The sequence below is a fragment of the Oryctolagus cuniculus genome, chromosome 15, assembly GCF_964237555.1.
Source record: "Oryctolagus cuniculus chromosome 15, mOryCun1.1, whole genome shotgun sequence".
NCBI lineage: Eukaryota > Metazoa > Chordata > Mammalia > Lagomorpha > Leporidae > Oryctolagus > Oryctolagus cuniculus.
In genome coordinates this window covers 63,752,202-63,777,702 of record NC_091446.1, presented here as the reverse complement: position 1 = coordinate 63,777,702, position 25,501 = coordinate 63,752,202, and the positions used below count along the sequence as shown (strand labels likewise).

Below are 25,501 nucleotides of genomic sequence, written 5' to 3'. Positions count from 1 at the left end.
GGATAAAGTTTGATTTTCCTGCTTGCCCGTTCCCGCAGGGCCGACAGAGGACGAGGGAGCGGCCCCGCTGGGGTCCTGGGCTGCTCTCTGGGGACACGTCCCAGCAGCATGGCACTGCCACTCTCCTGACACATACACCAGGCAGCCGCGGCAACTCAGGACACCCCGACGCCCCCGGAGGAGGAGCGAGAGGGACAACTTGCACGGGGCTCAGTCCGGCAGCACTGGGGCAGTGCTGTTAGGAAAGGAGGAGGGAGGGACCGAGACCGGAGGCGAGTCGGGGAGATGTTCAAGTCCAGTCCCTTCCCCGCCCTGGTGTCCCCGGTCCTGCGGGAACATCCCCGCCGTCGCCCCTCCTCCTCCTCCTCCTCCTCCTCCTCCTCCTCCTCCTCTTGGCTTCCACCCGCCCGCCCTCCCTTCCTGGTCGCCGCCGCAGGCGCCTGAAGGGCACAGCGGCTCCTCCGGTGCCCGGCAACCCGGGAGCGGCCGGGAGTTGAGGTAACTCGCCCGCTGCCCAGGCGGCCTGCCGGCCGGCGGCTCCCACACACCAGCGCCGCCCCGCCCTCCCCGGAGCCGCCGGGCGCGCTCGCTCACCGTCCGGTGGTGCTGCTGCTGCCGGTGGCGGCTGACGCTCAGCCCGGGGAAGCAGCCGGCAGTCAGCGCCCCGCAGCCGCCGGCGCCCCCGCCGCCGCCCCGGGAGGAGAGCAGCAGCAGGAGCGATCTACCTGCGGCGGCCGCCATCTCTCAACTGGAAACGGCGCCGACCCAGGCAGCGCAGCGGACGGGCGGGGCGGGGCGAAGACCTGCCACTCACCGACACCAGGCCAACTGCCACCCCTGAATGAGTTGATGAGGCGGGGCTTCCTGCCAGGCCCAATCGACGGGCGGGAGAATCACACTTGAGGCTGCCTGTCACTTCCAGAGTTACCTATTGTGGGACATAGTCAATTACGGGCAAATTCTAGGGAACTGATAATTGGCACCCGAGCCCCCCACAGTAGCAGCAATGGGGACGGCATGCTCGATTAGACTCATTTCACCAAAGATAGAACTATGATAAGGGTAACGGGGTAAGTAGATATTTGAGCAAAGCTTTGTTCTAAGTTGTTTTGAGTGTTCTAAGTTAGCAAAATAGGCACCAAATCAATTACCATTAACTAATATGCTGTAACTCTCAGCAATACAGCCAGAACCCTCATTCCTGACTGATAGTATTTGGATATGTTGAAAGTAACCCTACTTCGTGGGCAGATCTAATGACTGCGGGGTAGGATGATGACAATAGCAGAGTCCCAGAATGAATGCATGCCATCAGGGTGAATTCACAGACTTGTGTATCTCTCAAGTTCATGTTTACAGAACCTCTGTGCTGAAAGCCTCAAACTCTTCAGAAGCAGCACTCTCTATGTCCTTACCATATGTGGCCCTGTGTGCATTTATCGAACTACAGAAGCAGAACCTACCAATAATGTAGTAAGTCATTAAAGATTATTCTAGCGTCGCTTTATCATTTTGCTAAAATAGCCATTAGAATACATTTTGGGAAAATATTTTCCCTTGAAAAATAATTCCACAAGTTCATATCGAGGGCTCATTAAAATTCTGTGTAAGAAAGGAGCTTTGGGGGTCTCTGAATTTCTGTAGGAGAGGAGTTCCTTACTCTGTTATGAGCTGTTAATTTTCATACCTCATTTCAAAACCTGCATCAGAAAAGCAGGTGTTATGGCACAGCAGATTAAGCCAACGTTCGCAAAGCTGGCATCCCACACTGGAATGATGACTTGAGTCCTGCTTACTCTGCTTCTGATCCAGCTTCCTGCTAATGAGGAAGACAGCAGATGATGGCCCAAGTGACTGGGCCCCTGCCACCCAGGTAGAAGACCCTGATGGAATGAGTTCCTGGCTCCTGGCTTGGCCCAGACCTGGCTGCTGTGGCCATCTGGGGAGTGCACCAACAGGTGCACTCTGCCTTTCTCTGTCACTCTGCCTTTCAAATAAACAAATATTTATAAAAAAAAAAAAAAAAAAAAGCTGGAGCAGAAATTCAGTTTGGAATGCAAATGTAAGTATTACTCTAAATTTTGGAAAACGTCTTTGTGAGGTAGCCTTAATACACACAGAAAATGTTGTCACAGGTCCGGCACTGTGGTGTAGCAGGTAAAGTCGTTGCCTGCAATGTAGGTATCCCATATGGGCACCGGTTTGAGACCTGGCTGTTCCACTTCTGATCCTGCTCTCTGTTATAGCCTGGGAAAGCAGTAGAAGAGTCCTTGGGCTCCTACACCTGTGTGGGAGACTCGGAAGAAGCTCCTGGCTCCTGGCTTCGGATCAGTGCAGCTCCGGCCATTGTGGCCAATTAGAGAGTGAACCAGCAGATAGAAGACCTCTCTCTCTCTCTCTCTCTCTCTCTCTCTGCTCTCCTTCTCTCTGTGTGTAACTCTGACTTTCAAATAAATAAAGTAAACAAAAAAAATGTTGCCACTTGTCCTAGTGATCTTCTGCAAAGTTTGACAGAAATGGTACTTTCCTGGCCAAGAGTAGCTGAATGATGATGTGGAATTTTGGTGTGTTTAATCCTCAGGCCTGACCCCAGACAGAGAGAGATGATTGGCTGCTCCAGGTGCGACTGTCATGCAATTCACCCAAAGAGCTTTACGCCAACAAGTGGAACCTGAGAGCCAGGAATGCAGGCCCCATCCGCAGCTGCATGTATTATCTCCCCGCTGGAAGTCTGTGACAATCCGCGGCAACTTACTTACAATCATTTTCCATCCGATCTATATTTATCCCAACTGCATTTTATGTGTTTGCCCATCCGGGCCATTTTCTCTTCTCTCTCACCTCTTCACAGCTTCTTACTAAGATCACTGTAGATTTTGGTTTTGTGTTTATTTTCTGTGCTTTGGCCAAATCCGGCTCTGAATCAGAATTGGTCCCTCCATCTCCAAGTTATACACTGAGAAATCTTACTGGAATTGCTTTCCTTTGTGTCTCCAAGGATGAAAAGTAGATGAGTTTCCTGCAGTACAGAAATGTCGTCCCATGTATTTGAAAAAGAATCACAGTAAGAAGGTGTTTTTTTTTTTTTTCTTTATAAAAAGGGCACAAACCTGAAGCTGAAGGAATTACCGAAAGCTGCCTTCTTACCTAATACCAAAATGTGTTATTTATCGAGATAAACCACAGATGCACCAGAGGTAGGGCTGTGTAATTTGAGAATCCACTGACTCAACAGGGTTCTAATAATCCAGGGCTAGCAATTAATCTAAACGAATGTCAGGGGCAGGTGTTGTGGTGCAGCGGGTTAGGCCGCTGCCTGGAAGGCCCACAAGTCCCAGGATCAAGTCCCATCTCCGCTTCCTGTCCTGCTTCCCTAATCCACAAGCTGATTGGGAGGCAGTAAACAGACGATGGCTCAAGTATGTGGTTCGCTGTCACCCATGTTGAGTTCCTGGCTACTGGCTCCTGGCTTCAGGCTGGCCCAGCCCTGTCCGTTGTGGCATTCAGGAAAGTGAGCCAGCCTATGGAAAAGCTCTCTCTGTCACTGTACCTTCCAAACAAATGAAGATGAATAAATTAAAAAAAATGTTTAAACAAATGTCAACCATCTCCTCATAGAAAAAAAGCCTTTTCCATAGCAGCAAAGAACATATCTAATACGAGCTGGTTGACCAAGCCTGATGAAAGGAATTTATGGGGGGAGGTCTTCAAAAAGTTCATGAAAAATGCGTGTTATGAAAAAACTAAGCACGGAATTCAAAATATTTTGCACCAAAATAAACTTATGTTTGGATAGCATTTCCCATGGACTTGTTGAAGGGCCCTCACATAGAGAGAAAGGGAATCAACATTCGCTGACCGCCCGCGTTGTGCCCAAGACTGTGCTGCGGGCTCCAGAGACAGTATGTTTATAAAGGCTGCCAGAGGGACCACAAAACAACTGTAAAAGATGGTTACTTTTGTAAGAAATCCTCAAGGTGTTCCAACAGGAATTTTTTAATCAGGGGTGGGGAATCTTCTTTCTGCCAAGGGCCCTTTGGACATTTATATCATCATTCATGGGCCATACAAAACTATCAACTTAAAATATAGACTGATTAAATACATAATTAATAAATACATAAATAAATCAAATTAGTTTGCTATAGGTTTATTTAATTTTGAGTTCCACTTGCAGTTGCCTTGACAGGGCCACACCAGAAGGTTTCACGGGCCTTATATGGCCTGTGGGCTAGACATCCCCACCCCTGGAATAAGCGATACACTAAGCTTAGAATATTTTTCGCCATTAAAAAAATGAATTATCCTACCTATACTTTTAAGAAGGTATAACGATAATATAGTACAGATGATTCTTTTAAAAGTGATTTAGAGGGACCGGCGCTGTAGCATAGGGGGTGAAGCCACCACCTGCGGTGCCGGCATACCACGTGGGCACCATTTCTTGGTCCCGGCTGCTCCACTTCCAATCCAGCTCTCTGCTGTGGCCTGGGAAAGCAGTGGAAGATTGCCCAAGTCCTTGGGCCCCAGCACCCGCGTGGGAAACCCGGAAGAGGCTCTGGTTCCTGGCTTTGGATCAGCTCAGTTCCAGACGTTGCAGCTGTCTGGGGAGTAGACCAGTGGATGGAAGACCTCTCTCTCTCTCTCTCTCTCTCTCTCTCTCTCTCTCTGTGCCTCTCCTTCTCTGTGTAACTCTGACTTTCAAATAAATAAATAAATCTTAAAAAAAAAATAGTGATTTAGAGGGGCCGGCACTCCTGCAGTGCCAGCATCTCATATGGCCACTAGTTTGAGACCCGGCTGTTCCACTTCTGATCCAGCTCTCTGCTGTGGCCTGGGAAAGCAGCAGAAGTTGGCCCAAGTCCTTGGGCCCCTGCACCTGTGTGGGAGACCCGGAAGAAGCTCCTGGCTCCTGGCTTCGGATCAGCACAGCTCCAGCCGTTGTGGCCACCTCGGGAGTGAACTTGTGGATAGATCTCTCTCTGCCTCTGCCTCTCTGTAGCTCTGTCTTTCAAATAAATAAATACATCTTTAAAAAAATATTTAAAGATGTGTTTTAAAAGTGATATAGATAGACAATGATTACTGAGAGGATAAATAAGAAAACATGTTACCTCTGGGGAGTTTTAAGGGGTGACTATCCTTTTGAGTCATGTAAATTTTTCCCATATGCATATTATTTTATAATCATAAAACATGGTCATTAAAACCTACATGGCTACAGAATTGTTTTCTATGCCAAGCCTTAAAAGAAAGTTGATCGTTTCTAAAACTAATCAGAAAAGATTTCCTCAGCCACGAAACATTAACTAGATTCTCTACTAAAATGTACACGGAGTCAGCTCGCAAGTATGACTCAACCCAGTGGAGTATTTGCTTAAGCATTCCGGAACAGCGAGGGTAGGTGATGCACAAAGTTCACTGACGTGAGCAACAAAGGATGAAAGGAATCTGTTCAGACTACGGGGGCTGTGTTCCACTGCCTGTTTGAATTATTATTCAAGTGAGACCAGCAATTCTTAATGACCAGGAAAGCATGTATGAAGAGGGATGGTTAAAGCAAGGGGTGTTGCCTTCAGAGACTTAGCATCAGCCACAGCCTAGACCTGATTGCTGGCTGTTTTCTGCTTCCCTCTTCTGAGATGTCAGTATTCCCCTTTCCCGGCTCTTCCATCTGCAGTCACCTGTCCATCACTACCACTGACTTTCCTGATTCGTCCTAGCTTCCGTGATCTTTTCTAACCTTTCTCTGGATTATAAATATTCCTAGTCGGCATAGCTGAGCTGGGCTTAACTGCTCTTTTTTTTTTTTTTAGATTTATTTATTTATTTGAAAGGCAGAGTTACAGAGAGGCAGAGGCAGAAAGAGAGAGAGGTCTTCCATCTGCTGGTTCACTCCCCAAATGACCGCAGTGGCCAGAGTTGACGTGATCTGAAGCCAGGAGACTGGAGCTTCCTCTGGGCCTCCCTCGTGGGTGCAGGGTCCCAAGGACCTGGGCCATCTTCTACTGCTTTCCCAGGCCATAGCAGAGAGCTGGATCGGAAGTGGAGCAGTCAGGACTTGAAGTGGCACCCATATGGGATGCCAGTACTGCAGGCAATAGGTTTACCCACTACACCACAGCACCAGCCCCATGCTCTTTTTTTTTTTTTTAATTTTGCCTTTTAGTTTCATTTTCTGTGAACTTTTTTTCTTAAAAAATTATTATTTATTTGAAAGGTAGAGTTAGAGACTGAAAGAGAGCTTTTCCATTTGCTGGTTCACTCCTCAGATGACCACAGCAGCCGGGTCTGGGCCAGAATGAAGTCAGAAACCAGGAGCTTCATCCAGGCCTGCCACATGGGTGCAGGAGCCCAGGCACTTAGGCCATCTCCCACTGCTTTCCCAGGTGCATCAGCAGGGAGCTGGATCAGAAGTGGAGCAGCCAGGACTTGAACCAGCGCCCATTTGCAATGCAGCCATTGCAGGCGCCAGCTTAACCCATTACACCACAACATTGGGTCCCTTAACTGCTCTTAAACTCTGCTACATTTCTTTTCTATCTCCATTCTCCCTTTACTAAATATACATTTTTTCATTCCTTATTTCTGTTTCTCTTCTTCCTCCAGCACTCCCTTCCCCCTATTCTAATGCACACTGCAATCCCACTGCACATCAAAGGTATGTGAGTATTTACATACTGCCTCTAAAAATTCGTGTGTAGCAAGAGGGTCATGCCCTGGTCTCCAAAGGATGACTGACTATTCTTTTCATGACTCAGAGACCCTATAATTGAACACTCTTTTACGTCAGAAACGTCCAGTGTGTAAGTTCTTTTTTCTATTGAGAGCAGAAAACCAAGGAGACACTGAGTTGAGAAGGGCAGGGCTTGTTCATGTTTCACAGGATCTGAGGGTGGCAGCGAACTTTAAAGTCCTTTATGTGTGGGGCTGGCCTGTGGCCACCTAGCCTTTGCTATTTACTAGACTTTTGGATCTAGGAAGTCTTTTATCTTTACCCTCAGTGACTCAAAGGGGCAGGATGATAACTTTGCATTCAGATAAGTCACACCTCCTAAGTGTAAAGGAATTCAGCTCACTTTCTCACAGAGCCCAACACCATCCGTGCCAGGAAATTCAAAAGCGTGAAAAAATCCTAACAACTTTCTCTGACAGAGGTGAACTATAACAAAATTCCAAATCGGCAACACGTCTCCCCCTCAGCAGTCGACTCCACAGACATCTACCCCCTATCCTGAACGCACCCTGAAACCTCCACCCTCCCGCGCTTTGCTCCCACCTGACCTCCGAATGCCCGCTCAGCCTCCTCTGACAGCATCCAGGTGCAATTACACTCTGCCGCCCGTGGCTCTCAGGATTTGTTGCTGGGTTTTGCATCAGAGCATCTAGGTACTGGATCTGAGCTGTGCTGATGGTGAGGTCTGTCACAGCCCTGCATTTTCAGAACTATTTAATTAGGCTAATTCGGTTGGCTCAGCCACAGTTCCCTTCTCTCACCGTTCCGTGTGCATTTTGTACCAGAATTATTTATATTACTGTTTTCCTCTGACAGAGCTCTTCCAGGTTACAGTTGCCAATCTGGCGAATGAACCAAAGCGTGCTCTTTAAATGTCAATCATTCCTTCGATTGCCTCTTTTACAAAACATGTACTTGTATAGGTGCCTCCAATGCTGATGTCTAAAAGAATTTCCAAGGGCTGGCGCTGTGGCACAGCAAGTTAAAGCCCTGGCCTGAAGCGCCGGCATCCCATATGGGCGCCGGTTCTAGTCCCGGCTGCTCCTCTTCCAATCCAGCTCTCTTGCTATGCCCTGAGAAACCCAAGTCCTTGGGCCCTTGCACCTGCATGGGAGACCTGGAAGAAGCTCCTGGCTCCTGGCTTTGGATCGGCTCAGCTCCAGCTGTTGCGGCCATCTGGGGAGTGAACCAATGGATGGAAGACTTCTCTGTCTCTGCCTCTCTCTGTAACTCTGTCTTTCAAATAAATAAAATAAATCTTTAAAAAATAAAAAAAATTCTGAATTCTTTTATATGGCAAGTCCAAAAAATTGTATTTTACAATGAGATAGTCCTCAACAATCTTCAAAAATCCACCAAATACCTGGCCACATTAGTCTACCTACTTCAAGGGCAGATATAGCTATAAATTATGCTGGGGTTTGCCAAAATTTCACCTCTTTTGAAACTAAGCTCATTTACTGTCAAAATACTACATTCACTCTAAATTTTAATATAATGTATATACTCTCCGTTAGTGCTTACTAACGCAGGAACACATAAGGAAACTGGACCTTGGGATGCAGTTGGTGGGAGGCAGGGGGCGGAGGAAACCGTGGGCGGGAGATTGGTCACTGCCAGCTAACAACAGGTGCAAACACTGCTTTTAAATTTAGCCGTTGGACTTGGCATTTGGCTCAGCCGTCACTTATGGCAACCACCGCTGATTTGGAAAGGATTAAGGAAAGGATGACAGAACGGGTCACATTTATTAAAAGGCAGAGTGGGAAAAAAGTTCTACTCTATTCAGTGAAAACTAGCCTCAGGAATGAAAACCAGTAGGATACTTGGAAAGCATAACCACAGCTTAAAAGAATGAAAAGGGGATAGAAATTATTCAGAGATAATAATCATTAACAAATCACTCTTAATTAAGCACTTTAAAAGCCATTCCAGCTGCCAAAGCTTCGGAGCAAAAATCATCTAAAATTTAAGTGGAGGCCCACAAAATAATTATGATTAATTCTTAGTTGGGATAAGAGATAAGACCCGGATCGGTATCATTCATTCATTCAATTACCCAGGCAATCAGTCAAGAAAAATACATCAAATGCCTAAAAGGTATCAGGCAGGCTATGCTAAAAGAAATTTTCCAAAATTTGCATTCATTCCCTATACAGTGTATTTCTCTTTTTTATAATACTTATTCTTTTGATTTTTAAAATTTATGCATTTTATTTGAGAGGCAAAGAAACAGAAAACAGAGACCTTATATATGCTGGTTCGCCCCCAAATGTCCACTAGCTACAGTGCAGGTCTCCCACCGGGGTAGCAGGAAATCAACAGCTGGCATCATCAGTGCTGCCTCCCGGGGTGCACATTCGCAGAAAAGGAGAAATTGGAAGTGGGGCCAGGACTTCTACCCAGGCACTCCAATCTGCGGTGCAGGCGTCCCACGCCACGTCTTAACTGCGGCACCAAATACCGCCCCTGAAATACTCATTTAACCATCTAACCCTGATCTTGTAATGGAATCAATTCTTCCTATTATTTTGCAGTCCAACATTTGTGTATCATTACCCCTTGAATAATCTCTGATAAGATAAACTTGAGACATATCATCAATGTAATAATTGTTGCTCCCAATATAACTAAGAAGACATGGAGAAAGTGTAGGTTTTTGCTGTCAATGTGCAGTAGAGTGTAATTCTAAACAGTTTCTAACTAGTTCACTGCCTACAGTGTAAAATAAATTTCAGTTTCAAAGAACTGTAAGATGGTGTGTTACTTTCTTCATGCCTTGTTTTATTAAGTATAAGAGTACTTTTTAAAAGTTCATGGAAAATGGAATTTAAAAATAAGTTCATTTTAGTGCAAAGGTTTTTGAAATACATACAGGTTTTTCATAACACACATTTCCATGAACTTTCTGAAGATCTCTCATATACATAAAGTGTGAACAAGGCCCTTTGGGTTACACAGAGAAGGCGGTCATAAGTCAGCTAATATGTTTATTAACATATAATCAGGGTTGGGGCTGGCACTGTGGTGTAGAGGGTAAAGCTACTGCCTGCAGTGACAGCATCCCATATGGGTGTTGGTTCAAGTCCCAGCTGCTCCACATCCGATCCAGCTCTCTTCTGTGGCCTGGGAAAGTAGTAGAAGATGACCCAAGTCCTTGACCCCACACCTGCGTGGGAGACCCAGGGGAAGCTTCTGGCTCTGGGCTTCGGATCAGCACTGCTCCAACCATTGCAGCCGTCTAGGGAGTGAACCAGCAGATGGAAGACTTCTCTCTCTCTCTCTGCCTCTGCTTCTCTGTAGCTCTGCCTTTCAAATAAATAAATAAATCTTTTAAAATATATAAGCAGTTTTTTTAAATAATATTTTTAAAAATATTTACTTATTTATTTTGAGAGGCAGAGTTACAGAGAGAATGAGAGTCAGATATTCCATCCCCTGGTTCACTGCCACAACAGCTGGGGCTGGGCCAGGCTAAAACCAGGAACTCAATCCAGGTCTCCCAAGTAGGTGGGAGGGGCCCAAAGAACTGGACTATCCTCCACTGCTTTCCCAGCTGCATTTGCAGGGAGATGGATGGGAAGTGAACCAGCCAGGACTTGAACCAACATCCATATGGGATGCCTGCACTGCAGGTAGCAGCTTAACCTGCTAAGCCACAATGCCAGCCCAAGCAGGGTTTATAATATCTATAGATTCTAGTACTTTAAGGTCCTAAAGCAGTTAGGTTTATCCAATAGAATTGCTCTATTCAGTCAAAACATTCTATTTATTGTCAAGAAGAAAATTTTCACATAGTGCCACTAGAATATTAACCCAAGATAACATTGGCAAAATCTTTATTACTTTCCATAATACCAATTAACAAGACATTTGAGAAAGAGGATAAAGATTTGATAGTTCTTTTAAAACAAGGCTACGGGGGCTGGGTGCTTGGCACAGCAGTTTAAAGCCATCTCCTGCAACCCTGGCATCCCTTATGGGCACCAGTTTGAGTTCCCTGCTAATGCACCTGGGAAAGCAGCAGAGGATGACCCAAGTGCTAGGTCCCCTGCACCCATGTGGGAGACCAGGAATTTGCTCCTGGCTTTGGCCTGGCCCAGCTCCGGTCATTGTGGCCATCTGGAGAGTGAACCAGCAGATGGAAGATATCCTCTCTCACTGTAATTCTGTCTTTCACACAAATAAATAAATCTTTAAAAATAATAATAATAAGGGCCAGCACTGTGACATAGTGGGTAAAGCTACCACCTGCAGAATCTGCATCCCATATGAGCACTGATTTGAGTCCTGGTTGCTCCACTTCTGATCCAGCTCTCTGTTATGGCCTGGGAAAGCAGTAGAAGATGGCCCAAGCCCTTAGGCCCCTGCATCCACACGGGAGACCTGAAAGAAACTCCTGGCTTCTGGCTTCAGATCAGGCCATCTCCAGCTGTTGGAACCATTTGGGGAGTAAACCAGCAGTTGGCAGACCTCTCTCTCTCTCTGCCTCTGCCTCTCTGTAATTCTGCCTTTCAAATAAATAAATACATCTTGAATAATAATAATAATAAAGCAAGGCTATGCTGCTTTCTCATCAATTTTGATTTGGAAGGTAAAAGAATATAAATATAAATAATTTCTTGTTTGCTAACATGAGTCCTTCTCCAAGGTATAGTCCTGGAAAATGAATGAATGTTGTGAAATTAAATTTTACATATAGGCTAATAGTAAGCAGGCCAGGGTGGACACTTGGCCCAGAGTTTAGGACACGCACATCCCATATCAGACTGCCTGGGTTTGAGTCCCAACTCTGCTCCCAATTTCGGCTTCCTGCTAATGTGTCCCCTGAAAGGCAGCACACAACGGCTCAAGTAGGGTCCCTGCACCCATGTAAGAGACTCACATGGAATTCTTGGCTCCTGGCTTGGGCCTGGCATAACTTCGGTTGTTGTGGCCATTTGGCGAGTGAATCAGTGGATGAGAGATCCCCTTCTCTTGCTCTCCTTTTCCTTCTCATTTTCTGTCTCTCAAATGTAAAAATAAAAATAAATATAAATTTATTTTAAAAAATAGTAACTATGCGAATTTTGAAAAGTTAAACCTCGTTAGTTGTTTCTGGAATATACCCTTTAGAATAGCAATTCTCAATCTTTGCTCCATTTTGACAGATAAACTTTGAACACATGCTCATCACAAGCAACAGCTCTTAAAAAGCATCTGAGTGAGATGTGCTAGCTTTGTGCACAAGTCCAAGTGTATTAATTGTGACTATACTGTACCCAAACATTTTCCTTTTAAAAGAATCTGAACTATTTCTTAAATTTAATGGAAGAATTGTTCTACTACTGTGAATAATGGTTATCCTTGAGTTCCAAGAAATTCAATCATTATTTCAACAAATAGTTTGACTTGGTTGAGTTACTGCAGCTAACAAAATAAAGGCTCTGGCCTGATAGAGCTCACCACAGGATGATAAGCAACAGGGAAGCAGAAGAGCATTGCAGGAAAGCGTCTAATCCAGATTTGAAGATCTGGGACGGCACCTCGGGGGAAGCAACATTTGGTGAGATCTGAACAGTTAGTAGGAATAAATACCAGAGGGAGAGTAGTGAGATGTGATAACAGAGAGGCAACAGGAGAGGGTTATGCAGGATCTTATAAAACATATTAAGAAATTTGGAATTTATCTAAAGAACCCAGAAAAATCACTAAGGGTTTTATAAATGGGAGAGAACTAGATTGGAGACTGGAGGCAGGGAAACAAATTAGGGGATCTAGGCAAGGCAGTGCCAGTGGTGGGGGTTATAGCATTGCCCTCGGGAAAGGAAAGAATAGATTAGTGTGTAAAAAAAAAAAATTATCAATTCCCAACTTGACTCTCACTGGGATTAAACATGACAATAGGTCTGATCTGATTTCATCATCATTTAAAAAATCATCTATCATTTTTCACTTTATGTTTCTGTGTGGGAGCAAACTGTTGAAACCTTTACTTAATGTATACTAAGCTGATCTTCTGTATATTAAGATAATCGAAAATGAATCTGGATGTGAATGGAAGGGGAGAGGGAGTGGGAAAGGGGAGGGTTGCGGGTGGGAGGGACGTTATGGGGGGGAAGCCATTGTAATCCATAAGTCGTACTTTGGAAATTTATATTCATTAAATAAAAGTTAAAAAAAAAAGAATAGATTAGTGTGAGAGATATTACATGTGAGGAGTTGAATCAAAAAGAATTGGTGATTCTGTTGAACAACAGGTGACTACAGTTAATGACAATATCACTTGAAAAATGCTAAGAGAATGGATACCAAGTGTTCTCACCACAAAAATAACCATGTGAGATATGCATGTGTTAATTAAGTAAATTAGCAAATGTATACTTCAAAATATCATGTCCACAAGATGATGGATGAAGCAAAGTCAGTTGCCAAGGAAGATTTCTAGGTGTCTTGCATGGGCACATGGGTGGATGCTGATGCGTATGGTTACAAAGAAAACAGAAAGAATTGTTGGCCAAAAAAATAAGTTCACTTTTGTTTTGCTTTTAATAGCTTGTACAAAGTTCAGTTTTGGAATACTGAATTTCAGGTGCCTTGAGACTTCTAAGCAACAATATTCATTAGACAGATATTTGAGTCTGAGGCTCTGAAGGACATGTGGGCTCTAGAAATAGATGTGAGAGTCATCAGCATGTAGATAGCTGGTAACTGAAGCCACACGACTGAATGAGAACACTCAAAATGAGTGTGCAGAAGAAAAGACCTAGCAAATGAGTTTCCATACAATATGTTTAATAAATATTTGATTTGAGTAAATAAATGCATAAAAACACAAGTCATTAAGATCTAGAAGGCATTTTTCACATTTGCAAAAGAATTTCCCAGGTAATTATATTCAGTTTGTGGCTATGGGTTACCCAGTTTTCAAAATGTTCTGTATTCCTGAAGAATGTTTTAAATTTATCTACAAGATTCTCATTTTATTGCAATGACAATATGCATAAAGTTCCCAAACCGAGTTCTAATAATTCAGAAAGAAGGAAATGGATATACCTGGCCTAGTTCCTCGCATGTCACTAATGCTCAGTGAATGTGTGCTCACAGTTTTCTGGAATGAATGAATAAATGCATGAATAAAATACTCCCACCTTCTCACAGTAGGGGAAGTTACAGGGCCTCCACTATACTACTGTGGTGTTAGTTGAGGCATTACAACAAGAACACCATGGTAGCTCCATTCTCAGAAACAGTTAATCAAAGGAAGTATATTCTGCATTAGTAAGACTGCTGGAGTGATATATCCAAAAAGAACTCATGTCAAAAATTTATAAATAACTCTTATAAATCAGTAAGAAAAAGGCAATAACAACAGAAAAATGGGCAAAAGATTTGAGCAGACAATTCACAAAGGAGGATATACAGTCAACAAACAAATGGAATGGTGCTTGGCTTCATTATTCATCACGGAAATATACATCAAAAACCACCGTGCACAGGTGCCGTGGCTCACTAGGCTAATCCTCCGACTGCAGCACCAGCACCCCGGGTTCTAGTCCCAGTCGGGGCACCGGATTCTGTCCCGGTTGCTCCTCTTCCTGTCCAGCTCTCTGCTGTGGCCCGGGAGTGCAGTGGAGGATGGCCCAAGTGCTTGGGCCCTGCACCCCCATGGGAGACCAGGAGAGGCCCCTGGCTCCTGGCTTCGGTTCAGCGCGGTGCGCCGGCTGCAGCATGCTGGCCGCAGCACGCCGGCAGCAGTGGCCATTGTGGGGTGAACCAACAGAAAAAGAAGACCTTTCACTCTGTCTCTCTCTCACACTGTCTACTCTGCCTGTAAAGAAAAGAAAAGAAAAGAAAAGAAAAGAAAAGAAAAGAAAAGAAAAGAAAAGAAAAGAAGAGAACGAACCACTGTGCAACAGCACTTCAAGCCCACCGGAATTGTTAAAATTAAAAAGATGATGGGGCCAGCGCTGTGGTGGAGTTTAAGCCTCTGCCTGCAGTGCCAGCATCCCATATGAGCACCAGTTTGAGTCCTGGCTGCTGCTTCTGATCCAGCTCCCTAAAATACCAAGTTGTGGCAAAAATACAGAACAATCATGATCCTCATTGTCGCTGGTGGAAGTATAAATTGATACAACTGTTATCAGTCATAGTAGAAGACAGAAACCACAATTATTTAATATAAGCAATTTAATATTTTAAAAAACTGCTAACAAGGGCCCCTTTTCTACATTTCTAAGTTTTAATAATCCAATCATTTTCCTTTGTTTTCTCAGCCCTAGAAGTTGTAGCTGCTTCCAGAATTTGTTATCTTCATTGAATATGAATTTCACTCATTGAGGTTTTCTTCTTGTCCTTTCAGTTACTCAGTTAACATTTTTACAGCCAGTTAAAAACTCTTACATTATTTCTGTTCAATTAACTAGCATGGTGTTTATTTTCCTGATTGTAAAGAATTGGTACCAAGAGTGATCCAGGAACCAAATCCTCAAATACAGGATTTAAGGATACTTTTGATCAGGTCTTTGAGCTAGAATGTTATGCTGAGCTCCTGGCCAATAAGAAACTTGATGCTAGCAATTCATGGCACATAGTATCTTCCCATTTAATCTAATTATCACCTAGTGGTGACTGTGATTAATTGTATATACAGCCAAGGTTCTTGAGGCCCAAGTGGATGCTGGATTGTACCAATATGGCAGTAATGGTGACTTCTAGGGTTGCCCTGTAGCTGGGACTCAAACACTTAAAGATGAATGTTCTCATGTTACTGGGAGTGGGGTGGCAGTAACAGTTCTAAGACTAAAAGTATGCAGCTCTTGTATACCGCTGACTAGCAGTGATACTCCCATACAACTCTTACATCCTGCTGGCTAGCAACGGCACTCCCGCACACTATGAGAGCAGTCAGACTTGGAAATCTTCTCGAGAAAGGATTCTGTGTACACAGAAGAGGTAAATAAGGTACTAAATTCATAAATGGCCAAATTTCTAAAACAAAAGTTTCTATTACAATTATAAAATATAGGTTGAAAAATAGAAAACACTTCAGAAATAATGTACTTCTGTTCTCTCTCACTAAAAGATTGGTTTATTTGAAAGTCAAAACAACAGAGAGAGGGAGAGAGAAAGGGATAAAGAAAGGGAGAGAGAGAGAAAGAGAGAGATCGTCCATCCTCTGGTTCACTTCCCAAATGCCTGCAACAGCCGGCGCTGGACCAGGCCAAAGCCAGGAGCCAGGGTCTCTCGTGTGGGTGGAGCGGCCAAATGCTTGAGCCATCCTCTGCTGTGTTGCAGGCACATTAGCAGGGAGCTGAGTATCTGGGACTCAGCTGGCGCTCACAGATGGGATGCCGGCATCACAAGCAGAAGCTCCACCTGTTGCATGGCGGTGCCCACCCGTGTACGCCTGTTCTCTGACTGCACCAAGAAACTTTAAGGAAACCCTGAGAACTTAGTGACTTGACAAAGACCAAGAGTTAATTTAGTAACGGGATGAGTAACACCATCACCAAGTGCTGAGGACCTACTAAGTATCAAACACTGTGCTGAGTGCTTTTGTACATTTGAGCTCATTTTATCCTCTTACCAGGATTACAACATAGAAATCAGTATTTCTCTTTTACAGATCAGGAAACTGAGGGTAAGTAATTTGCCTGAGTTCAAAACTCAAACTCAAGTAATGGGGGCCAGCATTGTGGTACAATTAATCCACTGCTTGCCACTCTGGCATCCCATATCAGAGCTCCAGTTGAATTCTGGCTGCTCCACTTCTGATCCAGCTCCCTGCTAAAGTGCCTGAAAAACAGCAGAGAATGGTCCAAGCACTTGGACCCCTGTCACCCACTACAAGACCCAGATGGAGTTAGAGGCTTCTGGCTTCAGCCTCGTTCAGCCCTGGCCCTTGTGGTCATTTGGGAAGCGAATCAGAGGATGGAAGGTTCTGTGTGTGTGTGTGTGTGTGTGTGTGTGTGTGTCTATCATTGTGCCTTTCAAATAAATAAATAAATCTAAAAAGAAAACAAAACCAAACCTCAGAGATGAAGGACCGCCTGCACCTGCAACATGCTGTAACCCACTTCTCTAGAAGTTTGCACTCTTGATATGCAGCCAACTTAACTCTCTTAAAGCTACAGCTCAGCACTGCTCTCCTTCTTCTCAGGCCATTCAGTTCGTAGTGGGAAAATAACCACCTGGACGGTTAGAGCTGGAAGTTTCTCTAATTCAGTCTCTTAAAACACAGTGAAGCCATTGAGATCTCAAGTCGCAACTCGCTTTCCCAGGCCACAGAGCTGTTCGTGGCGGAAGCAGGACTACCACCCAGGTTTCCTCCTTCTCAAGGCCGTTCTCTTCACCACACCACAAAACCTGCCTCTCCCACATTCCCTTCTTTCAGGTATATATTAATATATGAGTTCAAAGTTCTTGTTGACTCTGACTCTGCAAATGACTTATTTGATATAACACAGGAAGTACTGTTCATTTAATCTGTGTAGCTTTATTTCCTGGTCTGTATTCAATACCATCTCCAATTCTACACACCAGCAGAGTAGTTAGGGACTACGTGTTTTGCCAAAAAGCCTCCGGTTTTCTTTTTCTTTTTTTAAGATTTATTTATTTGAAAAGTGGAGTGACATGAGGACATACACACACACAAACACACACACACACACACACACAGAGAGAGAGAGAGAGAGAGAGAGAGAGAAACAGAGACCTTCCATCTGCTGATTTACTCCCCCAAATGACTGAAATGGGTAGGGTTGAACCAGGCTGAAGCCGAAGCCAGAAACTTCATTTGGGTCTCCCATGTGGGTGGCAGGGGCCTAAGTTCTTAGGTCAACTTCTGCTGCTCTCACAGGCACATCAACATGGAGCAGGAACCGAAGTGGAGCAGCCAGGACTTGAATCAGCGCTCCAATACAGGTCGCCAACGTCACAAGCGACAGTGTAACTGGGTGTACCACAGCACTGGTCCACTCTGTTTTTTTTTTTAATGTATTTATTTAGAGGAGAACAAGAACTGCAATCTGCTGGTTCACTCCCCAAATGTCCAGTGACCAGGGCTGGGCCAGGGTGAAAGCCAGAAGCCAAGAAATCCATCCAGATTTTCTATGTGGGTGACAAGAACACAACTACTTGAGCTATCACTGTCTCTTCCCGGGGTCTGCCCTAGTAGGAAGATGGAGTCAGGAGCCAGAACCAGGACTCAAACTCAGACACTCCAATATGGGATGTGGTTCATCTTAGCACACATCTTAACTGCCAGATCAAACACTCTCCCCCAACTCTTTTCAAACTGCCTCTCTACCTTAGTCACCTGATAGACCAGATCCTCACACTGTCTCCTCCTTCAGGCTGGAACACTGGAGACCTCTGTTAAGTGGACAGTACAGCCCAAGAAAGGTCTGTCAGTCCCCTAGCTAGAATTTATTTATGCAGTTAGCACCATCTCTTGGGAGATGGGACTTTGAAGAGATTAGGATTTTCATGACAGGATCAAAGATACATGGGGCTGATGCTGTGGTGTGGTGGCTAAAGCTGCCTGGAGCGCCGGCGTCCCATATGGGTGCCAGTTCGAGTCCCAGCTGCACTTCTGATCCAGCTCTCTGCTGTGGCCTGGGAAAGCAGTAGAAGATGGCCCAAGTCCTTGGGCCCCTGTATCCATGTGGGAGACCCAGAAGAAGCTCCTGGCTCCTGGCTTCAGACCGGCACAGCTCCAACCATTGTGGCCAGTTGGGGAGTGAACCAGCAGATGGAAGATCTCTCCCTCTCGCTCGTCTCTCCTTCTCTCTCTCTGTAACTCTGACTTTCAAATAAAATAAATAAATCTTTATTTAAAAAAAAAGATACAGGTGCGAGGTAGGTTGGAGTGGGAGCTTTAGCCAGGGGTCACTGCCATTTGAAGCCATTGAGAACCTGGGGAAGGTGGGAAGGCACTGAGAGTAAGGAAGTGGTCCAGACACACTGGAGAATACAGTACCTTTATACAAATTAGAAAAAAGGGGACCTTTCTGCATGTCCCCTTGTGTGCGACAGGCTTGAACCAAGTACGTACATCATAGTGTTGCGAAGGGTCTGCCCTTCCTGTCTCCTCTGCTGTTGTTACTCGTTTCCCATGATAGCCATTGAAAAAGAAATGGGAACTAATATTCACAATGCCTCAGTAAATTGAATTTACTGAGCCCATACCTGTGCAGTCACTGTCATCACAAGATACTCGGTGAATTGGATGTTATTATCTTGATTGTCCAGGTGAGAAAAATAATAGCTCAAAGAGCTTAAATAATTTCCCTAAGGCACCTACGAACTCATTCAAAAAGGCTGAGCCCTGCGTGCGAAGCCGAGTCCGATGGAGGTCTCCTGACTCATGCTCATCTTATCTCACTACACAATGCCCCTTCACAGAAAACTGCTTCCTAGAGCTTGTGAGGCTGCACATCCCACCGATGTCAAACCGATTCTTTAGTACCCTGCCCTGACCTTCAGTGGTCTAATTTATCACAGGTAAGCTGTCGGCATCTCATTTGTAAGTGTGCCATCTGGCAGGCAGCATATGGAAACAGACCCTTTGACAAGGTCATAAGAAAGTTAATTAAGTCTAGATTTAAAAGTATTTTTCTAAAATCTGAAAGAAATACTGCTAGTATGATACTGAAGACTAGCTATTAAGGTGTTGGGTTGGGTGCTAACATAAATATTCCTTTAAACATTCTATTTAATCCTCACAATATCCCTGTGGGGAATACTACACTACTCGCCAATTTTCTTTTCTTTTAAGATTTATTTATTTATTTATTTGTAAGACAGAGTGACAGAGAGAAAAAGGAAAAGGGAGAGGGAGATGGCAAAGGAAGAGAGAGAAATCTTCCATCCACTGGTTTGCTCACATGTCCACAAAGCCTGGGCCAGCCTAAAGCCTGGAGCCTGGAATTCGATCCCCGACTCCTATATGGGTGGCAGGGACCCAAGTGGTTCAGCTTTCAACCACTGCCTTCTCAGATGCATTGGCAGGAAGCTGGATCAAAAGTGGAGGAGCTGGGCCTCAAATTGGCACTCCAGTAGAGGAGTGAACCCACTGGGCCACAGTGCCTGCCCCAGGCCCACTTTCTGATGAGAAAAGTGTGATACTGGGAAGTGACTTGCTAAAGATGGTCTGGTTGGTTAGTAAGGCCAAGATACGGATCACAAACATCAGATGACTGAGTCCACAGACCGACCCGCTCACTGCTCTATACCGTCTCCCTGGTGGGCAGGATGTGAGAAAGGTCTCAGAGTAAATCCTGGAAGACCTGCAGCTACTCAATCAAAAGTAATCACTTCAAGCCTGTTGAGGGGAGCTTCAAGATTAAAATAATAAACAAAATTTAAAAGAGTGTTTTTCTTTTTTACAATTTCAAATTTTTTATTATTGACATTTATTTCAAAGGCAGAGAGAGAGAGAGAAACAGACAAACAGAGAGAGAGACAGATAGAGAGACCTCTGATGTGCTGGTTCACTCCTCAAATGCCCACAATTTCTGGGGCTGGCCCAGGCTGAAGAAGGAAGCCAGGAACTCAGTTCAGGTCTCCCATGTGAGTAGCAGGTATCAGCTACTTGCGGCACCACCTGCTGCTTTCTTGGGTGTGCAGTAGCAGGAAGCTAGAGTTGGGAACAGAGCCAAGACTGAAACCATGACACTCTTAGATGCAGGTGTCGCAGTGGCAGCTTAACTGCTAAGCCAAATGTCTATCACTGAAGTTTTGGATTACTATGTAATATTTGTACATCTTGGAGGCCGGCACTGTGGCGCAGCGGGTTAACACCCTGGCCTGAAGCGCCAGCATCCCATATGGGTGCCAGTTCTAGTCCCGGCTGCTCCTCTTCTGATCCAGCTCTCTGCTATGGCCTGGGATAGCAGTGGAAGATGGCCCAAGTCCTTGGGCCCCTGCACCTGCGTGGGAGATCCAGAAGAAGCTCCTGGCTCCTGGCTTCAGATCAGCACAGCTCCGGCCATTGCGGTCATCTGGGGAGTGAACCAGTGGATGGAAGACCTCTCTCTCTGTCTCTACCTCTCTCTCTGTAACTCTGCCTGTCAAATAATAAATAAGATAAATCTTTTAAAAAATATTTGTACATCTTGGTGGCATACAGTGCAATATTTCAACACATACACACAGCATAACCTGATCAAACCAGACTACTAGCTTTTCCATTTCTTTATCTTTTCTTTATGTTTGGAGCCTACCAGCTGCTCTCTTCTGGTTCTCTATGCAACATGTAATACGTTATTATGAACTATAGTCACCCCACTATGCTGTGGAACACTGGAACTTATCATTTCTATTTGACTGCATTTTGTACCTGTTATTCTATCTCCACCCCTTCCCAGCCTCTGCTAATCACTGTTTTTTAAAGCTTCCATATATGAGAGATAACATGTGGTATTTATCTTTCTGTGGCCATCACTGGGTCAATGGGTAAATAAAATTTGGTATATATAAACAAGGAATATTATTCTGCCAAAAAAGAAAGAAATCCTGACATTTTCAGCAAAATGAAATAAGCCAGACACAGAGTTTGTGTTTTTAAAAATAATGTCATTGATACCTTGCTTTTCTGCATATGATTGAGTCAGCATTGTTTTGGTAAATGCCACTTCTCTGATTTTCTTCCTTCACTCAATCATTTGTGAATAAGTGATACTGAGCTTTTACTATGGAGAAGGCAGTAGAGTGACTAACACAAAACCAGGCACATAATTAAGGATTCTCAAATATTCACTGAGTGGTTAGAAGAGACAGATGCTGTACAAGACCTTCTCTAGATGCAATTCCATAGGAAGGAACCACTAATTCTAATAATTGTATCATCAAACTGCTAAGATAATATTGCCTGGGTAGGGGCTGGGTTAGAGTCTTTTTGGTATAACAACTTGTGACTTGGTGGTAGGCAGCAAATGTTCAATAATTATAACCTTTCAATGGAGTAAGTAAATTGAAAACAATAGTTGTGGCTTTTTCTCTGAGATTGTAAAGTCTGTCTCCTGAGAGCAATAGATTGCATCTACAGCAAAAGTTTGTTAATTCACTGGAGTGCTCCACCTTGTTTCAGCAAGTGTAGGAAATCCTCTGTTTATTGCATGTCAGCTCCCAGTTCTGACTTCGTGATTCAGCCTACAAACAGCATGCTCGACGTATAGTACCCTTGGTGAGCCCCAAACAAATAGGCATGTGGTGCCCAGGCACTTTTGGAGAAATGCATTTCCACTTTATTGCAAGAAAAAGACCCATTCTGATCTCTAACATCTGTATGTTGCTGGAGAAATATACAATCAGAAAAACAGGAGTACTTAAATATTCCTGCATTCAGTTCTCAAAAAGCCATCAAGTGGCCTAAAGTTAATGTAGAAATTGCCTCCCCAAAGGTAATCATAAAAATGCTGCCACAGCCTTCTGTGACTTAGTAAAACATATGTTGGAAATGGTTCTGAAGACCTGGATTTTAAGTCAGCTCTACTACTATGCAATCTGTGTGAGTGACCTTGGGTAAGTCCCTCAAGCTCTGCCTTGCCATCTGTAAAATGGGAATACTCAATGCTTTAGGTTGTTACAAGGTTTTAAAAAAAGAAAAGAAATAGATAATGTACATATAATTATGTAACACCCTACAAAATGTCAATTTAAAACCAAGGATGTTATTTAAAAGTTTTCTTTATCTTCTAACTTGTTGTAAAAAACTAAGAAAAGAATTAGGAAGAAATTAGATCTTTGCTCATTTGGCACACATCTATCTGAGATTCTGATTTACGTGGAAAGCGTCACCATTGAGAAAGTTTATGTGAGCTTTATATTCCTTCCAGCAGGGCAAAATGCCCACATCCTCCGAAATACATGGACTGAGAGGAGACCAGGCGTCAGCTTATATAACGAGAACTCATCTCACTGTATTGTGTCTCCTAGAATATTTATCATCTGGTGAGAAGCCTCCTGGTTTACGAATTATGACTGGTCTCATTCACCCACATTTACAGAGTTAAGCAACACATTTCCTAAATGTGGGACAAAAGATGCCCCCCCCCCTTTCTATTTTCTCCTCTCCTCTCCTGGTCTATTCTCAGGCTGCCAGGGGACCGGCCTGCCCATTGGAAAACTGAGCTCTCTGGTTCGGCTCGCTCACTCACACCTGCTTTAAGCAAGCAGACGATTGTTTCTCGCTTGTAATGATTCTTTTTCTGACTCCTAATGAGCTTCAGTCAACCAAGATCCTTTTTCAGCATGCAAATATATACTGAAATAGAAGAAATGACAGTGTCCAAAAGAATTTCAATTTGAGATTGCTTTTTCCCCTTAGATAAGCAAAAAAAAAAAAAAAAAAAAAAAAAAAAAAGAATTATTTTCTCTCTATATAATGAAAAGTTAACTGAACTCATGGTGGTTGGACTCCCAGAGTGCATAGGCACGCACTTTTTGATAAAATTTGGTCATTTAGTCCTGCAACTTAATGGTAGGATCAATGAACAACAAGGAGTGAGAAGGCTTGGACTCTATTTTCAGTTCTTGCTTTGGCTCATTACCATTACTTTGCCCTGACCAGCTTCCACTATCACTTGTAATCTCAATTATGTTAGCAATGCAGAACATTTGGAAAAACACCCTCAAAGTTAATGAAAAGAATATGCAGCACCTCAACTGCCTTTTTTGGCAACTGATGTACCACTGGGGTCTCAAACAAGTGCTGGTCTATTTTGGCGCCTCAGTTTCTTTATCTGTAGAAATATGACACTGTATTTGCTCCTCTTTCCTTCTAGCTCTTTCACAAAGATGCAGTAATGATCATGGTACCAGTGCTACAAAAGACCTTTGATCTCTCTGGAATGTTGCTATACAAAGAAAAACGTCCTTTTTGTTATTTCTACTAGTACTTTTAGGTACTTAGTGCTACCTGACTTTGAACCAAATCAGTTCTATTTGGAAAAGATTACTGTTTATACTGTCATTCTTCCATTGCAGAAATAGAACAGGCTATAGAGAATACACTTTAGCAAAACAAAATTATTCCACAAGATTGTTGGCAGTTAAAAATTCTTCTGACTCGCATTATTATCCCTGATCAAGAGGCAGTTTATCCATTCAGAGCTGCCTGTAGCAGTGCTGTCCAGGTAGCAAGAACCAGCTAAAAATTAGGCTATTATTCAATTGATCTTAGCTATTCCAAAATTTTTGCAAAGTGCCTGAGAAATGTGTAGGTAGTTTGGAATCTTAAAATCTAACAATAGTTGACAGACAGCTTCTAATCTGTTTAATTGTGTGTGTATGTGTAAAACATAAGCATTTTATAGCAATATTCACTGATCTCATATAGATAATAGCAGGGTTGACAGGTAATAAATAATATCCTATGCAATTGTTAAACAATTTAGATATTATTCTTACAATGTATGTTTTAATTTTTTAAAATATATTCACTTGGGACTGGCACTGTGGCATAGCGGGTAAAGCTGCTGCCTGCAGCGCCAGCATAGTATAGGGGCACTGGAGTCCCAGGTGCTCCACTTTCGATCCCGCTCCCTGCTATGGTGCCTGGGAAAGCAGCAAAAGTTGCTTGGGCCTCTGCACCCACATGGGAGACCCAGATGAAGCTCCTGACTCCTGGCTTCAGTCTGACTCAGCCCTGGCTGCTATGGCCATTTGTGAAATGAAACAGAGATGGAAGACTCTCTGTCTCTCTCTCTTTCTCTTCTCTCTCTCTTTCTCTGTGTCCCTTTCTGCCTCTGCCTCGCCCTCTCTGTAACTCTGACTTTCAAATAAATAAATAAACCTTTAAAAAATAGTATTCGCTTTATTTATTTGAAAGGTAGACAACAGGAGAGAGAGAGAGAGAGAGAGATCTTTCATTTGCTGGTTGACTTCCCAATGCCTACAACAGTTGGGGTTGAGCCCAGTCAAAGCTAGGAGTCTGGAGTTCATTCCAGGTCTTCCATGTAGGTGGCAGGGACCCAATTACTTGAGCCACAACCTGCTGTCTCTCAAGGGTGCTTATTAGCAGGAAGCTGGAATCAGAAGTAGAGCCAAGACTTGGACCCAGTTACTTACATATGGAATGTGGGCATCTCAAGCAACACCTTAACTGTTGTGCCAAATACCTGCCCCCGTTTTAATTTTTAAAGATTGTAGTGATAATGTATTTTGTTATACAATCTCTTTGTCACACTAGAGGACTACCAAAGCCAAAGCTTAGACAATTAAGGAAAAAATCCTAAGACTGAGACACAAAGCAGTATTAATTCAAAGATGGGTTTGTAACTGAAAGATCAATTTATAAGGTAAAAGGAATACAGGAACGTGAGTAACAAGATTCCTAGCCAAGTAAGATCCCAGATGTAGGACTGGACTGGTAACTGATGGAGATCCTGACAGGCAGGTCAGAATTGCAGGTGCCTGGCAACAAGGACTGCGGATTAGTTACTAGGAAACTGAACTCCAGAGGCAGGAAATCCAGTTACTTTGGTTACCAAATGTACCCACAGAAATCAGCACTGGACCACACAGACCAAGGTCATTGACTTGGAAAGCTTCTATCCTAGTTTTTAGGGACAGACCATAAACAAATAAATAAATAAAAACATATAGTATGTGAGTACTATATGTGAGAAGTAGTAAGGGAGCCAGTGTAGTTGGGACAGAGTAAAGAAAGGGTAGTGATGTCAGAGAAGTAAGGAGAGACTAACATAGGGCCCTGTAGACCACTGTGTGGACTCTGGCTTTTCCTGTGAGTGAGAAGAGAAACTATCAGAGGATACTGAG

General features: G+C 43.8%; 1 protein-coding gene across 3 annotated transcripts in view; it reads right to left on the bottom strand.

Annotated features, from left to right (window-relative positions):
- Window positions 1-782, bottom strand: part of MCU (mitochondrial calcium uniporter) — a 211,627-nt gene extending 210,845 nt beyond the window's left edge. For 2 of the 3 annotated variants that reach the window (XM_008269976.4, XM_008269977.4), the window contains exon 1: window positions 595-750. Coding sequence is in view for 1 of the 3 variants with exons in the window: in XM_002718430.5 (XP_002718476.1) it covers window positions 595-741 (147 nt within the window). In the remaining 2 variants the exon portion in view is untranslated. Of the gene's footprint in view, window positions 1-594 lie in introns of all 3 variants that reach the window. The other variant, XM_002718430.5, reaches the window with a different exon arrangement.
- Window positions 783-25,501: the final 24,719 nt, after the last annotated feature.